The 26,122-nt window shown below is 36.5% G+C and overlaps 1 protein-coding gene across 3 annotated transcripts in view; it reads right to left on the bottom strand.

Moving 5' to 3' along the window:
* The window catches only part of ODAD2 (outer dynein arm docking complex subunit 2), a 181,244-nt gene that overhangs the window by 77,591 nt on the left and 77,531 nt on the right, over nucleotides 1-26,122 (bottom strand). For all 3 annotated transcript variants that reach the window (XM_058681605.1, XM_058681603.1, XM_058681604.1), the window contains one exon: nucleotides 4,081-4,195. In XM_058681605.1, the coding sequence (XP_058537588.1) occupies nucleotides 4,081-4,195 (115 nt within the window). The remainder of the gene's footprint in view (nucleotides 1-4,080; nucleotides 4,196-26,122) is intronic.

Genomic DNA, 26,122 nt, shown 5'->3' with positions numbered 1-26,122 from the left:
CCCTCAAACTCTCTCTTGATCTCCTTCTCACAGCCAACATCCAATCATACACCAATTTCTGATTCTACTTCACAATTATTTCTTATATTGACTCTTTCTGTTTGCCCACATTGGCACTGTGTTAGGTCAGATTCTAAATGCTTTCACCTGAACCACTGCAATAGCCTAATTAGTCACCCACTCATATTTTCTAATTAACCAATATGCTCACATCACTTCCTTGTTTAAAATTCTTCAAATGTTCATGTTACCTAAATGATAATGCATACAGAAGAGTGTAGTTATTGGTAAGAGTAGTGAGCCAATCGGGGCGCCTGGGTGGCTAGTTGGTTAAGTGTCTGACTTTGGCTCAGGTCATGATCTCACAGGTTGTGAGTTTGAGCTCCACGTCGGGCTCTGTGCTGAAGGCTCAGAGCCTGGAGCCTGCTTTGGATTCTGTGTCTCCCTCTCTCTCTCTGCCTCTCCCCCACTTGTACTCTGTCTGTCTTTCTCTCTCAAAAATAAACATTAAAAAAAAAGAGTAGTGAACAAGCAGAGATCGTGCGTCTGTTTTCTATCAGGAGTGATAAGATGGGGGCCAAGGGGTCCTCTTCTTAAGAAAAATTCAAAGACACTCAGGTAGTAGCAGTAGAGAATGTGCAGAGGGCAGGTAAGATTCAACAGAGGTGAACAAGTAGGAACTCTTTACGGAGGCTTGGATCCAGTCTAGGCCCTGGGGCCAAGGGCTAAAAGACAAACATGTTGGGTTATGTCTGACTATGGTTCAGTTTAGGTTGCTAGCACAGGAGACCAGTCAGATATTCCGGACAGATATCCTGGACAGGGGGTGCCTGGGTGGCTCAGTTGGTTGAGCATCTGACTCTTGGCTTCGAGCCTTGCATCGGGTTCCACACTGACAGTGCAGAGCCGGTTTGGGATACTCTCTCTCCCTTTCTCACTGCCTCTCCCCTGCTCTCACTTTGTCTTAAAAAAAAAAAAATCCTAGGCAGGAATAATAAAAATGAAAATATTAAAATGTCTCTTACAGAATGTCTTTGTCTTTTTACAGCTAGCAATAGATAAATAGGCAGATTTGGAGTTAAAAATCCACAAGAATAAAGGACACAATTTACACATAATAACAGCACTATGTTAATTTTGTATCTATATACACAATGGCATCTCATCGATGAAACAAAATTAAACTGTATATTTAAATAAGATTTTATTTTTGATGATGATTGAGAATGAACCAGTATCTATAACATCCTTCTCCAGGAAAAGTAAAGACCTTTATTATGTGTTTACCTATTACTTTACACTATGTAACATGTTTTTGGAATCATCTGGTAGTTTAAATTCAGATTGTTACTGTGATTATACTGTCTGCTTTTATTTTACTTTATGTCATTTATTTTAAAGAAATTCTTTTTTTAAAAACTTTATAAAATTTGAAAGCCATATTATCAACACAAATTTATATTTAACTCAATTCCAGTGAGATATTTGCTTATTATTGTTTCTATAACTAATGTTATTCTCCTTCTTAGAGTCTTTTGTTTTGCTGGAAAATAGTCTAAAGTTTTTTATTTTTATTTTTTCAGAGAAGGTTTATGGAGAATAAGCTTCCTGAGTCTTGACATTTCTAAAAGAAAAATGTCTTTATTCTGTTCTTACTCCTCACTCACTTGAATGCTAGTTTTTATAGGATATAGAATTCCAGGATAAAAATACCTTCCTCTAAAGACAGTAGAGGATTTGTTCCATTTTCTTTTACAATTTATTGTGAACAATTTTGAGTCTAATACTGGTGTGATCCTTATTCTTATAGAATTTTTTCCTTTCCTCTAATTTCTGGAAACACCGTATTTGAATTTGTGTCTAGGTATAGATAGTTTTCTTTGTATATTCTGCTTGGCACTAAGTGCATCTTCTCAAACTGAAGACTAGAATCTTTCTTCAACTCCTCGATTTACAGATGCTTCCATTTTTTTTATGATGATTTTTTCTACCCTTCCACTGCTCTCTTTCCTTTCATGTATTTTCTTGTGCTATTTTCTTTTTACCTTTACTTTACATTATTATTTAGTAGACTTAAACTTGCAGATAACTACTCAGTCATACCTAATATTTGTCTCTTCTATTAAATTTATTGTTTTCTCAAATGTTTTTAATTTCCAAAAGCCTTTGTTAATCTATAAATGTATCTTTTTTTTTTTAATAACAGCCTTTTTAGGTATAGTATTTATTCCCCTTGGGTCATTCGGAGGATCTAAATTTTTTGCTCATTCTGAGGATATAAATTTTTAAAATTTCATGTTATAGTCTGTTCCTTACATTATCTCTGTTTCCTCTGAAGTTAACTCTGCTTTTTAGTACTGGCTTGTCTTAAGTACCATTAGCCTTCCTTAAATATTTGGTGATCCTTAGTTGTTCATATTTATAAGTGAAGGACTGGGCTGATTAGTTCAGGTAACTGATAAGGATATCCTTCAAAGATAGGTAGTGGTATTTCCTCAGTAGGCTCTTCCTTGCTCCTTAAATAGTATTTAAATTCTGCATTTATTTTTTTTTTTTAATTTTTTTTCAACGTTTTTTATTTATTTTTGGGACAGAGACAGAGCATGAACGGGGGAGGGGCAGAGAGAGAGGGAGACACAGAATCGGAAACAGGCTCCAGGCTCCGAGCCATCAGCCCAGAGCCTGATGCGGGGCTCGAACTCACGGACCGCGAGATCGTGACCTGGCTGAAGTCGGACGCTTAACCGACTGCGCCACCCAGGCGCCCCTAAATTCTGCATTTAAAATTTTTCTTTGGACCTTATAGAATAGGAATTACATTGTGTATCTACTTCTGAAACTTGGGGGGGGGGGTTTGTGCAATATGTTTATGAGGTGTGCTGATATTGATGAATCCATTACTGAAATACATTCCTTTTCTACTGCTGCTCTGTATGATACAGTATGACCATAGTATCATCCTGTTGTCCATTTTCCTGTAGGTTGACACTTGAGGTGTTCTTATTTTTATGTCCTTGCTATAAAAAAAATAGTTCTATTGACCAGTTTGTAACAGGTCTCCTTCTATTATTAGTACACACCACAATTCACTTTTTACAAAAGATTATTGCTAGTCACAAATATTTAGGATGATATTCAGAGTCATGTTAGATTTATTACAGGAATAAAATCCTTTAGATAAAAATATTCAACAGAGAAAAACATCTCTAGCAACCAGGAACTGAAAAGGCAATCTCCAAATCTATAGAAAAAAATTTAAGATAATAGAAATAGGCTGAAAAGGGATCTTTAAAGAAAATAATAAAATTTACAAATGAAGAGCTAAAAGACTTCAGAAACTTTCAGTCTTTTTTTTTTTTTTTTGTCTTGTAAAAATTTTATTTTTCGGCTTTATATACCAGTATTTACTGACAGCTAAGAAAAGTGGAATTCATGAAATTATTTGACTTTTTCAAGGTAACAAAGAACTTAGTGATCTTTCACTGTCATATTTCAGGCTATATAAATAAGATAGAAGCAATTTTATGCTTCTTAAAGTAGCAGGTAAACACAGGCAATTTTCTTATCACCCAAGAGATAAGAACAGTCAACTTTTCTTCCCCTTGATTTTACCTGGGGTACCTTTTTCTTTTTCTTTTTCTGTTTTAACGTTTATTTATTTTTGAGAGAGAGACAGAGTGGGGGAGGAGCAGAGAGAGAGGGAGACACAGAATTTGAGGCAGCTCCAAGCTCTGAGTGGTCAGCACAGCGCCTGATGCGGGGCTTGAACCCACAAGCTGTGAGATCATGACCTGAGCTGAAGTTGGACACTTACCTGAGCCACCCAAGTGCCCCTGGGGTACCTGTTTCAATTGCACCAGCCAGGCAGAAGTTGGTAAGCACTGCCACCTAAGCCTAGTTTGATTTGGCATTTAAAAACCAACCAGGAAAAGGCATTGCTCATATGGCACAAACATTCAGCACTTTTCTACCAGATAAGTTGGACCAAAATTAAGTTGAAAGTAACTAGTGACCTGTGATGACATTATTCAATACAGTATTAGATATTTTAGAATGGGCTGATTTGCAGTCTGTTCTTACCTTAGTGTTTTGGATGCAGGGACAGAGGGCCCATGCTGCACTGGCCTTCACTTCCGGGTGAGGATTCTTCAGGAGGGACCACAACAAACGAACTCCATCTAAGCGATCAATTATCCTATTTGTGAAGCCAAAAACAGAAGCATAAATTTTAATTAATATCTGAAAATGAAAACTTAAATGGCCTTTCTATCCACACAACTCTACTTTTCTCCTTTTAACATTTTGCTTAGATTTTTTTCCCCAAAAGTTTAACAATAGCAGGAATATAACATGCTGCTGAACTGTCAGTGTGGATTTCGGTTTTAAATTCATGACACAGAAAGCAAGCTCCGTGATAATTATGATTCACATAAACTCAAAATCAAGCCATGTAATTTTTTAATTAGCAGTACACAGACTGTTACCTAAATGTCAAAATACTGGTTTCTTTCATATAGTAACATCTATATACTTTCCAAAACAAATATTTATGCCTCAAAACTGTGAAGTTACCTTTTTTATTTGGTCTATGTTTAATTGACTTACCTTACCGTATGACATACTTTAAACTCCTCCAGTCCTAATCTAGCATTAGGAATTAAAATCATTACACCACAGTGCACCCTTTGTTAGGCACGGATAACACGTAACTTGTTTTCCATGTGGTTCCTTCCCAGCAAGACTAACATTGCAGACTGTGTTATAATTACTTAAACACACTGTAATCAAAATATCTTCATGACTAGCTGAAAAATGAATTATCATCAGAGTCATCTCTACACCATCTGTCTTCTGTTTATATATCAATCAGTCCAGGGAGCATAACCTTGCATTAAGGTCCATTGAGTACTTGCAGTTGAGAAGGTGGCCAAACAAAACTTAATATCCTCGACAAACATGGCTTTGTTCGGAAAGATACGTTAAACTCAACGCAGATGAAAAAAGATAAAAACCATCAAAACTCCTTTGATTTTTAATCTCAAGTTGAGTTAAACACATGTAGTATTTAGCCCCAGACAGAATAAATACTACCAGCTGCTTAGAATGCCATTCAAATTCTTTTTTGAAAGTTGACATAAAGACGACTACATTTCTTGATTATCTGAGATGAGTTTGCCAGGGGGAAAAATGTATCACTCCAAAGGGTCCAAGTATGAGATCAGTTTTGCATAACCTTATAAAATAATTGTTAATGCAAGTAGCTTATAGTAAGACATAAATTGTCTCCTTAGAGAATGACTTGTAGTAAGAAAAATGCACATTGAGAAAGTATTTTAACACAAAGTTTAACTTCAGCTTTCTAAACCTAAAGCTTTCTGTCAATAGCTGTCAGTTTTCTGCTGACGGAAAAAGTTTGATTTCTCAACTGGTGGAAAATGTAAAGAGACTGAGCACTTCACAATGAAAGATTTACTTTACAAAGTTAAACAATCTTACTGCTTTACATATACCACTGAAAGCATAATTGTTGCTGATCCTTGGGTCTCTGTATTTATTCACATGCAATTTCTCAATGAACGATAGGTCTGTCCTGCCCTCTTGTAAATGTAGCAGTAAAACTTGCATTAGTAATATTTAACTGTACAGTGCTGGACATAACTTGACATAGAGCAGAAGTCATTTGCATGACACACTTTTCCAAGGTTTTTTTTAATGTTTATTTATTTTTGAGAGAGAGCTCATGGAGCAGGGGACGGGCAGAGAGGGAGGGAGACAGAGGGTCCGAAGCAGGCTCTGTACTGACAGTGACAGCAGAGAGCCTGATGTGCGGCTTGAACTCACTAACTGTGAGATCATGACCTGAGTCGAAGTCGGATGCCCAGCTGACTGGGCACCCCATGTATCCCCAGGTTTTCTTAAAGGAGGGATTCAGTGTGGGGCCCCCAGGCAAAATTTCACAATTAACTATTAAAATTCACTATTAATTGTAAAGCTAGATCTATTGTCCCCAACCATTACCTGAAGCCTTAGGCAACTCAGTGGCTGCATAGTTGTAAGGGCTGAGGATTGTGACCCCATTAACTGATGCCTTAAAAGACTCAGCACAGCACAGAATAATAACCTTAGATGAGGAAAACATGATTGAATCACATTTGTAAATATAGGAGCTAACAAAGTCAGGGGGTAGCAAACTTCAGGGTTTAACTTTGTCCTTTCCATTTTCCTTATTCTCTGTTTCAAGTTATTTACTGATGACTTTTACTTCACGATAACCCAAGTATCTGCCCCTTACGTCCCTGCTCCTCCTGCCAACACCCTAATTCTGGTCTTTACCACCTCACATCAGGATGGCTATTGTAGTTGCACCCTTGATTTGGGGGCTTCAATTTCTCTCAGGTCCATCCAGCCTATAAATTCCTGTGACATTAATCTTCCTAAGGGAGCTTCTGGAGCTTCTGTAATAGCTCCTGGAGAGCAGGGCCCCAGGGATATTCATTCTGTCCATCCCACCACCTAGCATATTCAATAAATGTGTGCACTCCCAGGAGAAACTTTGCAATGGTTTCCTATTGCCCGTATGGTAGCAAAATCTTGATTCCTCACCAAAACCAATAAGATACCTAGGAATAAACCTAACTAAAGAGGTGAAAGGCCTATACTCTGAAAACTATAGAACACTTATGAAAGAAACTGAAGAGGACACAAAAAAATGAACAAGCATTCCATGTTCATGGACTGGAAGAACATAGTCAAAATGTGCATACTACCCAAAGCAATCTACACATTTAATGCAATCCCTATCAAAATACCACCAGCATCTTTCACAGAGCTAGAACAAACAATCCTAAAATTTGTATAGAACCACGTAAGACCCTGAATTGCCAAAGCAGTCCTGAAAAAGAAAAACAAAACTGGAGGCATCAGGATTCCAGACTTCAAGCTATATTACAAAGCTATACTCATCAGACAGTATGGTACTGGAACAAAAACAGACACATAGATCAATAGAACAGAATAGAGAACCCAGAAATGGACCCACAACTATGTGGTCAACTAATCTTTTTTTTTTTTAATTTTTTTTAACGTTTATTTATTTTTGAGACAGAGAGAGACAGAGCATGAATGCGGGAGGGTCAGAGAGAGAGGGAGACACAGAATCTGAAACAGGCTCCAGGCTCTGAGCGGTCAGCACAGAGCCCGACGCGGGGCTCAAACTCACGGACCACAAGATCATGACCTGAGCTGAAGTCGGACGTTTAACCGACTGAGCCACCCAGGCACCCCTGTGGTCAACTAATCTTGACAAAGCAGGAAAGAATATCCAATGCAAAAAAGACAGTCTCTTCAACAAATGGTGCTAGGAAAACTAGATGGAGACATGGAGAAGACTGAAACTGGACCACTCTTATATCATATACAAAAAAAATTCAAAATGGATGAAAGACCTAAATGTGATACAGGAAACCATAAAAATCCTAGAGGAGAATGCAGGCAGCAGTATCTTTGACCTTGGCCACAGTAATTCTTACTAGACATGTGACCAAAGGCAAGGGAAACAAAAGCAAACATGAACTATTGGGACCTCAAGATAAAAAGCTTCTGCACAGCAAAGTAAACAATCAACAAAAGTAAAAGGTAGCCTACCAAGGGAAAATATATTTGCAAGGTGACATATGTGATGAAGGGTTGGTATCCAAACTCTCTAAAGAACTGATCAAACTCAACACCCAAAAAGCAAATAGCCCAGTTAAGAAATAGGCTGAAGACATGAACAGACACTTTTGCAGATAAGATATCCAGATGGCCAAAAGACACATGAAAAGATGCTCAACATCACTCATTATCAGGAAAAAAACCAAATCAAAACCATGATGGGATACCACCTGTTAGGATGGCTAAAATTAACAACACAAGAAACAACATTTGTTGGCAAGGATGTGGAGAAAGGGGAATCCTCTTGCACTGCTGGTGGGAATGCAAACTGGTACAGCCACTCTGGAGAAGAGTATGGAGGTTCCTCAAGAAACTAAAAATAGAACTGCCCTATGATCCAGAAATTGAACTACTAGGTATTTAACCAAAGAATACAGAAATATAGATTTGAAGGGGTACATGCACCCCAATGTTTATAGCAGCATTATCTACAATAGCCAAACTATGAAGAGAGCCCAAATGTTCATCAACTGATGAAAGGATAAAGAAGATGTGCCCCTCCCCCCGACACACTGGAATATTACTCAGCCATCAAAAAGAATATCTTACTATTTGCAATGACGTGGATGGAGCTAAAATGTATTATGCTAAGCGAAGTAAGTAAATCAGAGAAAGACAAATACCCTATGATTTCACTGATATTTGGAATTTAAGAAATAAAACAGATGAACATATGAGGGGAAGGGGAGAGGAGAGAGGGAAACAAACCACAAGAAACTCTTAATGATAGAGAAAAAACAGGGTTGATGAGGGGAGGTGGGTGGCAGATGGGCTAAATGGGTGATGGGTACTAAGGAGGGCACTTGTTGTGATGAGCACTGAGTGTTGTATATAAGTAATGAATCACTGAATTCTATCCCTGAAACCAGTGTTGCACTGTATGTTAACTAAATAAAATTTAAATTAAAAAAAACCCTGACTCCTGAACTCAGTCTCTAACATTTCCAATGAGCTGATTTATTCCTTCCAATTCCCTATATTCAGGCATTTGCTTATAAAGTCTTGGGCCATCTACTAAACACTAAGTGCTCAGCATACAGAAATAACAGATACAGTTAATTCTCATTACACGGGGTATTTATGTTCTATAAAGTCACTAAAAACAGGAGATTAGTAAATACTGAACCACTGGTCTTGGGGGAAACACAAAATTTTCTTCCTGACAGCGTTTGGTCAGAACATATTTATCAACAGATCAATCTATAACCACGTTTTATGTGTGTGTCTATGTAAAGCACCTTATTTAATATATACTGTTGATTCATTAACACTGGACCAACCTATGGCCAGCAGCACTGCAGTTCATCCTGAGCAATTCCTACCTAACACATATTTTGTCTGTAAGGCACATCACAACCTTCTTGCACTTGGGAACATCAGACTGGATAGCTCTTCAGCACTCTGCTTAGGGGCCATTTGAAACAGCAAAATAACCGACTCAAAACACAGAAGTGTGAAAATGTGGCACTATACAGGCTGTAAAAAAGGACACTTGTTTATAGTATGAGAGCTGAAACAAGAAGGCAGAGCCTGGCTTTGTTCAGCATCAGCTGGACAGCTGCATGAGGTGACTCACATTTTTCCCTGCTCTGCACATGCGAAAGGGCTGTTAAGTATTGCTTTGGGCGTCACAAATAAATTTCAGCAGGGATATGAACTCACAAATACAGCATCTGCAAATTTTGAGGATTGTAACTGTCCTTCAGGAAAGTACGGTCTAATGAGAGAGATAAAGAAACCATTATAATCAATTATAATAAATGCTACAATACATGTGTGCATGGGGTTCCATATGAACACAAAGGGGAAACAATAGTTTACTCACAGGCTACAGAAATGTTCTCAGCTATAAGCCTTTCCCTATGCCATCTCCATCTTTTGCTGTAATAACCCATCTTCTAAGGTCTATAACAAAACCTCTCCCACAAATGCTCTGGCTTCTCCCTCCTTAAGCCTCTTTTGAGTTTTGCTCTCCCCCTTTCTGGTATTCATGACACAGTGCTTTGCCTTGTAGGGATGTGTCTATACTTCCCTCCCCATTATTATAATTATTGTGTAATTTCCTTGGCAGCAGGAATCATGCACTATGCTTCAGGCATACTTACCACAGCCAATGAAATATTGGTCAAATGGACCTGAAACAAGACAGTCTATGTGCAACGAATCAAAAATCTCTCCCAACACAAATACATTCATTTTAACCTCATTCTTGCAAAGTACCTGTCCAAGTTCTAAATCTAACCTCTAGAGTAAGTTTTCATTTGAAGTTGACTTCAGTTGAAAGTACATTTTCATAGAATTTCTTTATAACTTTATTGTTTTTTTGCATATACAATGGTGGTCTTATAGGTAGTATTAATTGACACCACTGTCCATTGCGATGGTTCTATATCCTTCTGTATAGTTTTTAAATCTCATTAGCATCTTGCTCTGATTCATTTCTAATAATATGTAAACTCTTTCCATTTTTGTTATCAGTTGAATTTTACATTAATTCTTTGACATTATAAACACAAAACTGACTTGTGTTTTCAAAATCTTCAACTTCACGGGGTGCCTGGCTGGCTCAGTTGGGAGAGCACCCAGCTCTTGATCTCAGGGTCTTGAGTTCAAGCCCCATGTTGGGTATAGAGCTCACTTAAGTAAATAAATAACTATCTGTAAAAAAATAATAATGATTTAAAAAAAAAACCCAAAATCTTCAACTTCATCATAGATGTCAAACTGTGTGGCTGGCAGAAAAACAGTTCTAGAAAGATGAAAGATGAATACATATTCATATTCTGGCTATTAAATCCAAACAAGCCAAAAATGATGTAGCTGCTTGTTATGTTTCTTAATTTTGCTGCTGTTGTTGTTGTTGTTATCATAACATTTGCTAAGACTGTTAAGAAGTCTGGCTGGCTTGCCCTCCCATTGAGGACACATATATGAACAAAAGTGAAGAGTCTGTTCCCACATGGTAGGCAATGCCAAGGTTGTAGAGTTTCTTTCTGACAATGCCAATGAAACTAGTTTGAAACCATAATTTTTCATGATTTCTAAAAATTTCACAATTTTCACTGAAAATTACACTGATAAATACTAATACATGACAAGGACTTCTGCTAAATGTGGTTAGCGTAAGGAGAACACGATATTCTTATACCACATGAAAGGATGCAACTGAAATCCATAGGTTGAAACCAACTTGGCAATAATAAAAATGGAAACATGAAAAGGATGTCAGAATTAAATAACCCTGTGAAAAGCTGTAATTAAAAAAGAACTGTACTCTTTTATACAGATTCTCAGAGTTTTTATATCTCTATTATTTGAAAAATTCTATGTGAGATCAAATTCGAAGAAAAGTAGTGAATGTGACAGCCCCAGGAAAGGGTATGTCCCAGAATTTCTTGGCCCTGGTAATACAGGATGATAGTCTACCCTTTTATAGTTGTGTAAACAATATGATCAGAAAAGTTCTAGAAACATCTTCTTAGAAAAAAAAAATAATTCTTACAGTAAATATTAAGAGAGTGCCTACAGGTGCCTGGCAATTTTTGAGGCATGGGGGAATTTTCCACCTTGAAAGCCAACAAATCCCTGCTCTATGGAGCTAATATTCTTTTGGGAAAACACACACAATAGAAAAGAAATAATCTGCATATTGTGTGAAATGTTGAAAAGTGACTGGAGAAAAATGAAACAGACAGGTGTGGTGGGATGGAAGTGGAGGGTGCAAGGAGAGTGTCCACGTGATAGTGACATGTGGCAGCAACCCTGCAGTGGTGAGGGAAGCTGGGATGGGGCTATGGGAAGGGTATTCTGGTACCTGGTGCAGTCCCTGGCTTGGAGAACTAGTCATTTTCAGTAAACATTAAATGAATGTTACTCAGTCATCATTACATTAATCAGATATTAGTGTTGGATCCTAGAGAACATCTACTTCAACACTTGTACTACACAATGAGAAAACAGAAGTAGAGTGCCTAACCAACTCAGTAAATGTTGGTTGTATAAGCAAATAAGACATAATTTATCTTTTCTTTCTTGTCTGTAAAAAAATGCACATGATCTAGATGACTTCATTAAAAACAGCTGAGGAGGGGCGCCTGGGTGGCTCAGCTGGTTAAGTATCCGACTTCGGCTCAGGTCATGATCTCACGGTCTGTGAGTTCGAGCCCCGCATCGGGCTCTGTGCTGACTGTTTCGGATTCTGTGTCTCCCTCTCTCTGACCCTCCCCCGTTCATGCTCTGTCTCTCTCTATCTCAAAAATAAATAAACGTTAAAAAAAAAATTTAAAAACAGCTGAGGTATGGTTTGCTCAAAAGAGCAAAATGGACCAACGCAAATGTTAGTATTTATGGTCACCACAGTGACAAGACACCTATTCCCCTCACTACCCCTTCTGTTTTATAATCCATCTTTTAAACTCAGTATATGTAATGGAACCTCTAAGTCAATGAATATGGATTTATATTAATCATTTTTAATGACTAGATAGTATTGCTGTATTGATGCACCATAATATATTTAATCGTCCTTTACTAATTGAAGTTAGGTTCTTTCTGGCTTTGCATAATAATGGAATAGAAGTAACATTGCAAAGGCCATCCCTGCATCCTTTTGCAATGCACTGCTTATCAGCTAAGGACAAAAATACTGAGAAATGGAACTGCTCAGTAAAGATTCTATATATTTTAATTTTTTTTAATTTTTTTTAACGTTTATTCATTTTTGAGACAGAGAGAGAGACAGAGCATGAATGGGGGAAGGTCAGAGAGAGAGGGGGAGACACAGAATCTGAAACAGGCTCCAGCCTCTGAGCTGTCAGCACAGAGCCCGACGTGGGGCTCGAACTCACGGACCGCGAGATCATGACCTGAGCCGAAGTCGGACGCCCAACCGACTGAGCCACCCAGGCGCCCCTATATATTTTAATTTTTAATACATAAAAGACTGTTCTCCATAAAAGTTATGTCAATTTGATTCCACATCTACAGATCATAAGAATACCAGTCACCAGCATTAGCTACTACCTTGATTTTGCCATTAACTGCAAAATATCAAACATACTTAGAGTTTTAATGGTAAAATAAATACCAATAACACAACTTTCAAAACCTAAAATGTTTGTGTCATCTATCAATATAAATGTGTGTTCATTTTTATAAACCATTTGCAAACGAGATATCACATCGATTCACAACTAAAATTTTCAAATTTTCATCTTTTAAAACAAAGTGCAATCTTTTACACTATCATTGTACCACTGCTGCATTTGAGAAAATTAAAATTAGTTCCCTAATAATAACCAAATATCCAGTTCAGATTCAAATATTTCTAAATGCTCTGAAAACCTCCTTTAGAGCTTTATAAACAAAACCTAGTTTCAAACAGGGATCATGCGCTGTATTTCTGATATGTCTAAAAGTCTCTTTAATTCTAGAACACCTTTATGGCACTGACTCTTTAAAGAGATCAAGTCTCACAATGTGTTTGTCTTCCTCAAGGTGTTATTAAATTTCTCCTCTCTTCTCTGTGTTTTCTACGAACAGGAAACTAGAACTAAAATCTGAGTTTGATTCAAATTACATATTTTTGGCAGAATACATCATGGGTGATACCATGCACCTCACACTGCACAACACACTGAGAGGCTCATAATGCCAGGTGTTCCACTCTTAGTGATGCCAAGTTTGGTCGTTTAACTACACTTATAACCACTATATATCTTCATTATAAAGACGTATGTTTCCATTTTCATTAAGTAACAATCTGTGTGGTGACACTTTGTCACTCTGAGAAGGTCCTGTCCCAAGAACATTTTCACTACCTTAAAGTTTCAGCATCCACTAATTATCCTTGCCAAAAAGAACTATTTTATTGGGAGTTACAGTGATTTTTTAAAATTCTGTCGACTCTATTTATTAACTGACATTCTTTTACAAAGAAGAGCTTCCTCTCATCAACCGGGGACTTAGTTACCCTATAGAAAGGCAGAATAAATGTTTAATCCTTTCCCTTTAATTACTAATTTGTTGAATAAGGAGTTACTGTAATGGTAATTTCCAGTGGAAGCAAAGGAGATTTTTCTTCTCTCTCTCTCTCTTTGCACTCTTCCTCAGGATTTAAAATCCTATGTAATTAAATCTATCAAATATTTCTTTTATGATTTTGACCTTTAACTTATGCTTAGAATAGCCATCCACACTACAAGATAATAAAACTGAATGTTTCTTCTGTTCTCTTATAACTTACTTTGTTTATACTTAAATCTGTTAATCATCTGAATTTTCTATAAGAAGGAAGTAGGGATCCAGGAGTTTTTTATGGTCACTCTATGATAATAACCTAAATTAATTAAAAATGAAAAATAATTAAAAAGATTTTAAGTATAGTGGTTCAGTCTCCAAAGCAAGGGAAACAAAAGCAAAAATGAACTATTGGGACTACATTAAACCAAAAAACTTTCATACAGCAAAGGAAACCATCAACAACACAAAAAGACAACCTACTAAATGAGAGAAAGTACATCTGATAAAGGGTTAATATCCAAATATTCAAAGAAATACAACCCAATACCCAACAAAGCCCCACAAATAATCTGATTAAAAATAGGTACAGTACCTGAATAGGCATTTTTCCAAAGAAGACATTCAGATGGACAGGAGACACAAGTAAAGATACTCGACATCATTAATCATCAGGGGAAAATGCCAGTCAAAACCACAATGATCCATCACCTCATATCAGTCATAATACCTTAAATTTTGACATGTAGTTATATTGATATATAGTGATATAGATATAAATATATATTTAGTGTATCTATTGTATTCCGTTAATTTCTCCATACCTGCACAATTACTTGTTTGTTTTTAATAGTATGGGTGTGAGCGCTAGTGACTGAACAATAACCTACCAAATGCACATCCTTTAATTGCATGAAATAATTTGTCATTTCCTAATTAAGGGTCATTTATATAATTTGACTAAGATTATGTACTTTTCAAAAATGTTTATAATTGGGTTCAGAAGAAAGAAAATTCTGCAGCCAGAGACACAAAACTATTAAAAAACAAAACAAAAAAACAAACAGAAATGCTAGACTTGAAAACTGCAGCATAAGGGGTGCCTGGGTGGCGCAGTCGGTTAAGCATCCGACTTCAGCCAGGTCACGATCTCGCGGTCCGTGAGTTCGAGCCCCGCGTCGGGCTCTGGGCCGATGGCTCGGAGCCTGGAGCCTGTTTCCGATTCTGTGTCTCCCTCTCTCTCTGCCCCTCCCCCGTTCATGCTCTGTCTCTCTCTGTCCCAAAAATAAATTTAAAAATGTTGAAAAAAAAAAAAAAAAAAAAAAAAAGAAAACTGCAGCATAAGAATGAAGTGTTTATTAGTTGGGCTTAATAGCAAACTGGAAATAGCAGAGAAATGAGTCTGTGAACTTAAATAAAATAAAAGGAGAAATGAGAAAAAATGAAAATGAAGGAGAAAATATGAAAAAAAACCAGAGTCCAATGTCTGTGGAGTATTATTACATGAAATATGTGTGCAATTGGAGTTTCAGGAAGAGGAGAGAGAGGAGAGAATAAGACCAAGAATACTTGTGAAGACAATGACTGAGGTCTTTCTAAAATCTATGGAAGACATTAATCCACAGCTCTGAGAAGCTCAGTGAAACCTAAACAGAATAAATACAAAGAAAACCACCCTGAAGCATATCGTAATCAAACAGCTGAAATCCAAAGATAAGGAGATGATTTTAAAACCAGCTACAGAAAAAAGATACATCAGGTATAGGGAAATATAATAAAAACAAAAGCTGACCTTTCACAGGAAACAATAAAAGCAAAAAGACAAGAGAATGGCATTTATAATGTACTAGAAGAAAAACAGCTATTTTTCCAAACCAAGTAAAACTATCCTTCAAAAGGAATGGTAAAGCCCCTTCCCTCTGCCTCCTGAATAACTCAGCCCCAAAATCATTATGTGGGGCAGAACCATGTAGGCACCCTCGGTAGAAGGTAAAAGTGCTTTAGTGGCCCCGCATGGGGTGTTAGAGCCCAAGAAGATGAAGAGGGAATCTCTAAGTGTAGTGTAAATCAGGCATGGGGCATCCAATCCTAACATGATCAGAACATTCTCTAGGGGTACAACTCAATGTGGGAAGACAGACTCTAGCAGAAGGATAGCCCCCCTGAGAATCAGCCTGTTGTGTAATGATAAATAACCCCGAACAGGGTGAGGAGGGTAACAACACAGTAGAGCAGCCTGCCATGGGAAATCAGAGACTGACAGAGGGTGAGCAGTGAAGACATACAGGAGGAAGGTGGCCCAGCATGGGGGACCGGAGCCTGAATAGCATAAAGAGAGCACACAGGAGCCTGGGCAGTTCAGCATGTTGAATCAGAACTAAAGCAGGATGAGCACGGCATCTGCAAAGGGGACGTGATAGGGGTGAACATGGTTATATACAGGGAGCTGGGTCCAGTAAGTACAGATGTGAATCAGTTTCTTACTACTAACGGAGGAAACTACCAAGATATAGAGAAAACTAGAAATAAACAAATCTACAACCGTGGTGAACTGTTTTAACACCTCTTTCTCAGGAGCTGATAGTATAGGAAAAAATGTATAAAGATATAGAAGACTGAAAAACACACAACCAATCTGACCTCATCATCTTAAAAACACGACACACAACAACTACAGAACACACATTTTTCCCCTGCTCAAATAAAATATTTACAAAAACGGACCACATGTCCAGGTTATAAAGCTGAATATGAAAAAGTTAAAATCTCAGAGAATATAGTCTCTGACAGTTTTAAACTAGAAATCAATACCAAATTAATAGAAATTAAGCAACACTTGTAAATAACCCCTGGGCCAAAGAGAGAAATCATAAAGAAATTAATGAAATATTGTGAGCTGAATAAAAAGAAAACAGAATATTTATGAGATGAGCTGAAATAGTAGAGGAAAATATATAGCTTTAAATACTCATATTGGCAAAAGAATTGACCTATAATATCACAACGTTTACTTCAAGGGAACAGAAAAAGCAGCAAAAACTTAAACCTGAGATAAGAAAATACATTAAAAAAATAAAAAGAAGATGAATAATACTGATAAACCACTAGAGCAAGGGTTGATAACTTTTTATATAAAGAGACAGTGAATATTTTAGGCTTTGTAGGCAACATATGATCTCTGTTTCATATTCTTTGTTTTGTTTTTGTTTTATAAATATTTAAAAATGTAAAAACCACTTTTAGTTCACATGTTATTAAAAGATGGACCATGAGCTGCTTCAGACTGATCAAAAAAGAGACACATGGAGAGAGAGAACACAAATTACTATCATTACAGAAACTACAAGTGATAAAATGATAAAAATAATACAAGGACATTTATAAATAACTTTGTGCCAATTAACTAAACTTAAATGAAAACAAATATATTCATTGAGAAACACAAATTACCAAAACTGACCCAAGAAGACATGGAAAACCTAAGTAGTACCATATTTATTAAAGACATATTTTATCTTTAATACTCAAAACAAATAAATCACCATCAACAAAACTCTTTCCCCAAAGAACTCCAAGTCCAGATGGTTTTGCTGGTGACCTCTACCAAACATTTAAGACAGAAATAATCCTACACAAACTCTATTAGAAAATAGAGATGAAAGATGATCTTCCAACTTGTTTTATAAGGCTACCATAACCCATAAACTAAAACTTGACAAAAATATTATAAGATTATAAATCGATATACCTCATCAGCATAAACATAGAATACAAAACACGAGCCAATAAAATCCAAGAATACACGAAAAGGGCAATACAACATGATCCGAGTGATTTTATCCAAAAAATGGAAGGTTGACTCAACCTTCCAAAAGCAATTAATGCAACTCACCTTGTTATTAGAACAAAGAAAATTTATCTGATAATCTCAAAAGCTGCAGAAGCAGCATTGACAAAATTCAAAACCTGTTTATGATTTAAAAAAAAACCCTCAAAACAAACTAGGAATAAATGGAACTTTCTCAATCTGATAAAGGGCATCTATAAAAACCCTACAATTAATAGCACACATAATGGTAAGAAATTGAATGTTTTCCCCCCAAGATCAGGAAAGCACACAGATGTCTGCACTCACTTCACTGTAACAGAGGTCCTGGCCTGTGCAACAAAGAAAAAGAAATAAAAGGCATAAAGACTGGCGGGAAAGAGTAGACTGTCATTATTTGCAGATAACATAATTCTATATGTAAAAAAAACCTACAAAATCTATAAAAAATTATTAGAAAGAATAAATGAAGTTAGCAAGGTTGTAAGAATGCCCAAAGATATATTTGAATATATACAAGTATATTAAATTAACCACATATATTCACTGCTTATAACAAATAGCTGGAAAATGAATTAAAAACTATTACCAATCACAATAGCATAGATACCTAGAAAAACTATAATGAAAATTATCTAAGACTTCTATGTTGAGAGCTACAAAATATTGCTGAGAGAAATTCAAGAAGACCTACATAAATGGAGACATATACCATATTAGTGGACTGGCAATCTCAATATTGTTAACATTTTCATTCTCTATAAATTGATCTATATAGATTCCTAACATTTATTAAGTGATAAAATAACTTATAATTTTTGTACAAAAAATGTCAGACAAAACAAACACATATTATATGCTTCCATTTGTTTCCAAATAGAGACAGCACTAAACTATACTCTATAGGGAGGCATCTTCAACAATAAAATTATGAAAACAAACAAGACATGAATTACCATAAAAGGCAAGAGAAGGGGGAGCGTCTGGGTGGCTCAGTTGGTTAAGCATCCAACTCTTGGTTTTGTCTTAGGTCATGATCTCATGGTTTGTGCAATAGAACCCCAAGTAGGGTTCCAAACTGACATCCTGGAGCCTGCTTGGGATTTCTCTCTCTCTTCTCTCTGCCCCCTACCTCAAAATAAATAAACTTAAAAAAAAAAAAGGCAAGAGAAGGGCACTCTCCAGAGTGAAGACAGGTTGCAGTGGGTACCATATGGTAAGGAGGAACAGTCAGGGACTTTTTAGGGTCATGACAATAATGTACTTCTTGGCTTGTGTTGCAGTTATAGGAGTCTTCCCTATTCAATAATTTACTAATATGTACCTTTGCCTCATGTACTTTCCTTTACACACATTATATCTCATGAAATAAATGTTTAAAAGTGCATTTTAATTTCCATACACATACATATTCTCTCTCTCCTACAGGAAATGGTACTGAACAACTCACTTAATTCAGCTATTAAGCTAAGCACACATCACAACTGGCTGGATGAAATACATAACGTGGATAACTAAGATCTGCATCATCTTCAAATTAAAAGTCCCCAGAGCTTGTTTTAAAATGAGAAAATGAAGATTCAGAGATTAACTGATTCACGTCGTTACTTTGCATTTGTCATTTTGGTATCTCAAGTAAATCCATATGCTTTTAAAAGTAGGCAGGTGAGAAGCAACCGAAAAAATGTGAAAGGAAGGACAAATATTCTTACTGATACAAATATATAAAACATCGTCTATTTCATGTCTTGCAGAAACCTTAAAAGGTCACAAAGACTGGTCCTGTGGTAAAATAAATATTTGGGCAGCCACAAAGAGATTAAATCTCTTCTGCATACAAACAAGCATAGCTTTACTTTTTTCCCCCCTCTTTTAAAAAGGACAAATAAACCCAATGTGAAAATAAAGAAAAAACTATGTGAATGCAACATAATTATGTTTAAACCACAGAAGACAGGAAATTTAGAGTTACAGATTCCATGGTAAGTTTTAATTCTATCCTTGTGTACATGTTTTATAAAAGAGTCTTTCATTACATGATCACATAACACTGTACCATGTAACAATCAGTTCAGCAAATGTTTATTTTACAATGTGTGGAAGGAAAATATTTTATAGGACAAATTGTAGGAAATTAGTACACTATTTAGGTAGATTGTTATGTAAAATTTCTGAAAATCCTGGGCATTTATAGAATATTAACAGAAACACTTTTTTTCTTGATTATCTTCTAAAGAACATGAAATTTAACTCTTTCATAGGCAGACATTTATATTTGAAAGCTGATCTTTAGATTTTAAGGTTATTTTGAAGTAATGAAAAACTTAGGACATTAGGATTTTAACATGTTTTGGCTCATGTATGCCAGGCATTTAATTTTTTTTTAATGTTTATTTATTTTTGAGAGAGAGAGAGAGAGAGAGAGAGAGACAGAGCCTGAGTGGGGGAGAGGCAGAGACAGAGGGAGACACAGAATCCAAATCAGGCTCCAGGCTCTGAGCTGTCAGCACAGAGCCTGACGCAAGGCTCAAATTCACAAACTGTGAGATCATGACCTGAGCCAAAGTTTGATGCTTAACTGACTGAGCCACCCAGGTGCCCCACACCAGGCATTGTATATAAAAGAACAGTAGAGACTGAAGTAAATCATGAAGACCCAGGAGTTCATAATAAATCCCCAAAATAGCCCTTACTGTTACTACTGGAGTTTGCTAGGGTTCCTAACAATTCATATATCTGAAATTTGACTTTTTACAAAAGGAAGGAAAATCATCTATCCTATTTTTCCTGTTATAACTATATTTCAGTTTAACCAAACAGTTAGCAATCAACTCTGATATAAACCTAATAAAAGATGTTAGATTATAGAGACCAAAAACAAAAACAAAAAAACAAAAAAAATAACCCTTAAGGTGTTCAGAAAAAAAGATCATATAACTTACAAAGACAAAAGAATTAGACTAGCATAAGACTTCAAAAAATCAAAGGTATGAAGTAAAAAAATGGAGCATTTATTATTACTTCCATGAAAAGAGTGAGAGCAAAGATTTTATAGCTAGCAAGTCTGTTCTCTGAGTATTTATAGGAAAATAACTTCACTGGATATCTACATGTGCTTCTACACAGCAAAGGAAACAATTAAATGAAGAGACAATGTATGGAGTAGGAGAAAATATTTGCAAACCATAAATCTGATAAGGAGTTAAAATTAAAAATATAAGGAGTTCATATAACTCAGTAGCCGCCCCCCCCCCCAAATAACAACCAACAACAAACAACTTGATTAAAAATAGGCAAAGTATGGGTGCCTGGGTAGCTCAGTTGGTTAAGTGTCTGACTTTGGCTCAGGTCATGATCTCACTGCTCTTGGACTCGAGCCCAATATCGGGCTCTGTGCTGACAGCTCAGAGCCTGGATCCTGCCATAGATATTCTCTCTCTCTCTCTCTCTCTCTCTCTCTCTCTCTCTCTCCCTCTCTCTTTCTCTTAAAAATAAACAAACATTAAAAATAATTTTTAAAGAAGGGCAAAGGAGGGGCGCCTGGGTGGCTCGGTCGGTTAAGCGTCCGACTTCGGCTCAGGTCATGATCTCGCAGTCCGTGAGTTTGAACCCTGTGTCGGGCTCTGTGCTGACTGCTCAGAGCCTGGAGCCTGTTTCAGATTCTGTGTCTCCCTCTCTCTCTGACCCTCCCCCGTTCATGCTCTGTCTCTCTTTGTCTCAAAAATAAATAAACGTTAAAAAAAATTTTTTTTTAAAAAAGGGCAAAGGAACTGAATGGACATTTCTTCAGACAAGACCTACAAATGGACAACAGGTATATGAAAACATGCTCAACATTACTATCAGGGAAATGCAAATCAAAGCCACAATAAACTATTGCCTCACTCCTTATGGAATGGTTAGTCCCCAAAAGACAATAGATAAAAAGTGCTGGCGAGGATGTGGAGAAAAGGGAACCCTTGCACAATGTTGTTAGGAATGTAAATTGGTACAGTAATTATGGAAAACACGATAAATATTCCTCAAAAAATGAAAAATAGAACCAGCATATGATCCAGCAATCCCACTTCTGGGTATATATGCAAAGGAAATGAATTCAGTATCTCAAAGAGATACCTGCACTCTGCTGTGCATTGCAGTATTCACAATGGCCAAGATATGGAAACAACCTTAGTGTCCATTGACAGATGAATGGAAGGAAATTGTGAGTATATATATATATATGCACACACATACACACACACACACACACACACACACACACACACACACTGGAATATTATTTGGCCTTAAACAGAAAGAAATGCTGGTATTTGTGATGATGTGGATGAATTTGGAAGACATTATGCTAAGTGAAATAAGCCTGACATAGACAGATATTGCATGGTATCACTTATATGTGGAATCTAAAAAAGATGAACTTAGATGTCCATCAATAGATGAATGGATAAAGAAGATGTGGCATATATGTACAATGGAATATTATACAGCCATAAAAAGAATGAAATCTTGCCATCTGCAACAACATGAATGGAACTAGAGAGTATAATGCTAAGTGAAATAAGTCAGATGGAGAAAGACAAATACCATATGACTTCATTCATATGTAGAATTTAGAAAAAAAGTGAAGAAAGGAAAAAAAAGAGACAGAAAAACCAAGACATGGACTATTAACTATAGAGGATAAACAGACGATTGTCAGAAGGGAGGTGGATGGGGGGTATGAAACAGGTGATGCGGATTAAGGAGTTCACTTGTTGAGATGAGCACTCAGTAATGCATAGAATTGTTGAATCACTATACTGTATACCTGAAACTAATATCTGTAACTACATTGGAATTAAAATAAAAAACTTTAAAAAAAGTTGAGGGGTACCCGGGTGGCTCAGTGGGTTAAGCGTCCAACTCTTGGTTTTGGTTCTGGTCAGGATCTCACTGTTCCTGTGAATTCAAGTGCCACATGGGGCTTTGTGCTGACAGTGCAGAACATGCTTGGGATTCACTCTCTCCCTCTCTCTCTGCCCCTCCCCACTTATGCTCTCTCAAAATAAATATTTTTTTTTAAAAAAGTTGAACTTAGAGAAACATAGAATGGTAGTTGCCAGGGGCTGCATGGAGAAAATAGGGTGATATTGATAAAATGTACAATATTTCAATTATAAAGTGAATAGTTCTGGAGATCTACTGTACAGCATGGTAACTATATTAATAATAATCTATACTTGAAATTTGCTAAGAGAGTGTATCTTGTGTTCTCACTACACAACCAAAAAACTAGTAATTGTGTGTGGTAATACACTAGCTTGATAGTGGTAATTATTACACAAGGTATATTATATGCAAACACCATGTTGTCCTCCTTAAATATACACAATTTTAAAAACTGTCAATTATACTTCTAAAGCAGGATAAAAGTAAAGACACTTTAAACATTTAAGAAATTAGGGAATTCTGTACCCATAAGTCCTTTTTGAAGATTCTACTAGAGTATGAGTTCCAAAAAATTAAAATATGACTAAACTAGATACAGTCTTTATTTTAAAGTCTAGATTGTCTGATATAAGTATGGCTACTCTGGCTTTCTTTTGTTGATCATTAGCATGATAGATGGTTCTCCATCCCATGTATCAAGAGATGAAGAAGGGCATTATATCATAATCGAGGGGTCTATCCATCAAGAAGACCTAACAATTGTAAACATTTATGCGCCAAATGTGGTAGAACCCAAATATATAAATCAATTAATCACAAACATAAAGATACTCATCGATAGTAATACCATAATAGTAGGAGACTTCAACACCCCACTCACAGCAACAGACAGATCATCTAATCAAAAAATCAACAAGTAAACAATGGGTTTGAATGACACACTTGACCAGATGGACTTAACAGATATATTCAGAGCATTTCACCCTAAAGGAGCAGAATATACATTCTTCTCCAGTGCACATGGAACATTCTCCAGAATAGACCACATACTGGGACACAAATCAGCCCTCAGCAAGTACAAAAAGATCGAGATCATACCATGCATATTTTCAGACCACAATGCTATGAAACTCGAAATCAACCACAAGAAAAAATTTGGAAAGGTAACAAATACTTGGAGACTGAAGAACATCCTACTAAAGAATGAATGGGCTAACCAAGAAGTTATAGAGGAAATTAAAAGGTATACGGAAGCCAATGAAAATGATAACACCACAACCCAAAACCTCTGGGACACAGCAAAGGCGGTCATAAAAGGAAAGTATATAGCAATCCAGGCCTTCCTAAAGAAGGAAGAAAGATCTCAGATACACAACCTAACCTTAAGCCTTAACAAGCTGGAAAAAGAACAGTAAATAAAACCCAAAACCAGCAGAAGACAGGAAATAATAAAGATTAGAGCAGAAATTAATGCTATCGAAACCAAAAAAACAGTAGAACAGATCAATGAAACCAGAAGCTGGTGCTTTGAAAGAATTAACAAAATTGATAAACCACTAGCCAGCTTGATCAAAAAGAAAAAGGAAAGGACCCAAATAAATAAAATCAAGAATGAAAGAGGAGAGATCACAACCAACACAGCAGAAATAAAAATAATAATAAGAGAATATTATGAGCAATAATATGCCAATAAAATGGGCAATCTGGAAGAAATGGACAAAAATTCCTAGAAACATATACACTACCAACACTAAACAGGAAGAAATAGAAAATTTGAACAGACCCATAACCAGTAAGGAAATTGAATTAGTAATCAAAAATTTCCCCAAAAACAAGAGTCCAGGGCCAGATGGCTTTCCAGGGGAATTCTGCCAAACATTTAAGGAAGAGTTAACACCTATTCTCTTGAAGCTGTTCCAAAACATAGAAATGGAAAGAAAACTTCCAAACTCTTTCCATGAAGCCAGCCTTACCTTGATTCTAAAACCAGACAGAGACCCCACTAAAATGGGGAACTATAGACCAATTTCCCTGAGGAATATGGATGCAAAAATCCTCAACAAGATATTAGCCAACCAGATCCAACAATACATTAAAAAATTATTCACCACGACCAAGTGGGATTTATACCTGGGATGCAGGGCTGGTTTGGTATCCACAAAAGAATTAACTGATTCATCACATCAATAAAAGAAAGGACAAGAACCATATGATCCTCTCAATAGATGCAGAGAAAGTATTTGACAAAATACAGCATCCTTTCTTGATACCCTCAAGAAGGGAGAGAAGAAGCATACCTCGAGATCATAAAAGCCATATATGAACGACCCAATGCTCATATCATCCTCAATGGGGAAAAACTGAGAGCTTTCCCCCTAAGGTGAGGAACAAGACAGGGATGTCCACTCTCACCACTGTTATTCAACATAGTATTGGAAGTCTTAGCCTCTGCAATCAGACAACACAAAGAAATAAAAGTCATCCAAATCGGCCAGGAGGAGGCCAAACTTTCACTCTTTGAAGATGACATGATACATGGAAAACCCAAAAGATTCAATGAAAAAACTGCTAGAACTGATTCATGAATTCAGCAAAGTTGCATGATGTAAAATCAATGCACAGAAATCGGTTGCATTCCTATTCACCAACAATGAAGCAACAGAAAGAGAAATCAAGGAATCGATCCCATTTACAATTGCACCAAAACCCATAAAATACCTAGGAATAAATCTAACCAAAGAGGTGAAAAATCTATACACTGAAAACTATACAAAGCTTATGAAAGAAATTGAAAAAAATGGAAAAAGATTCCATGCTCCTGGATAGGAAGAACAAATATTGTTAAAATGTTGATACCACCCAAAGCAATTTACATATTCAATGCAATCCCTATCAAAATAACACCAGCATTCTTCACAGAGCTAGAGCAAACAATCCTAAAATTTATATGGAATCTGAAAAGACTCCGAATAGCCAAAGCAGTCTTGAAAAAGAAAGCCAAAGCAGGAGGCATCACAAGCCTGGACTTCAAGCTATACTTGAAAGCTGTAATCATCAAGACAGTATGGTACTGGCACAAGAACAGACACTCAGATCAATGGAACAGAATAGAGAACCCAGAAATGGACCCACAAACGTATGGGCAACTCATCTTTGACAAAGCAGGAAAGAATATCCAGTTGAATAAAGACAGTCTCTTCAGCAAGTGGTGCTGAGAAAATTGGACAGCGATATGCAGAAGAATGAGCCTGGACCACTTTCTTACACCATACACAAAAATAAACTCAAAATGGATGAAAGACCTCAATGTAAGACAGGAAGCCATCAAAATCCTCGAGGAGAAAGCAGGCAAAAACCTCTTTTATCTTGGCCGCAGCAACTTCTTACTCAACACATTTCCAAAGGCAAGGGAAACAAAAGCAAAAATGAACTAGTGGGACATCATCAAAATAAAAAGCTTCTGCACAGCAAAGGAAACGATCAGGAAAACTAAAAGGCCACCGACAGAATGGGAGAAGGTATTTGCAAATGACACATAAAGGGTTAGTATCCAAAATCTATAAAGAACTTATCAAACTTAACAGCCAAAAAACAAATAATCCAGTGAAGGAATGGGCAAAAGACATGAATAGA

Source organism: Neofelis nebulosa, chromosome 8 (assembly GCF_028018385.1).
Source record: "Neofelis nebulosa isolate mNeoNeb1 chromosome 8, mNeoNeb1.pri, whole genome shotgun sequence".
In the NCBI taxonomy this organism is placed as follows: Eukaryota; Metazoa; Chordata; class Mammalia; order Carnivora; family Felidae; genus Neofelis; species Neofelis nebulosa.
The sequence above is the reverse complement of the archived record's forward strand: the minus strand, read 5'-3'. Positions and strand labels throughout refer to the sequence as shown.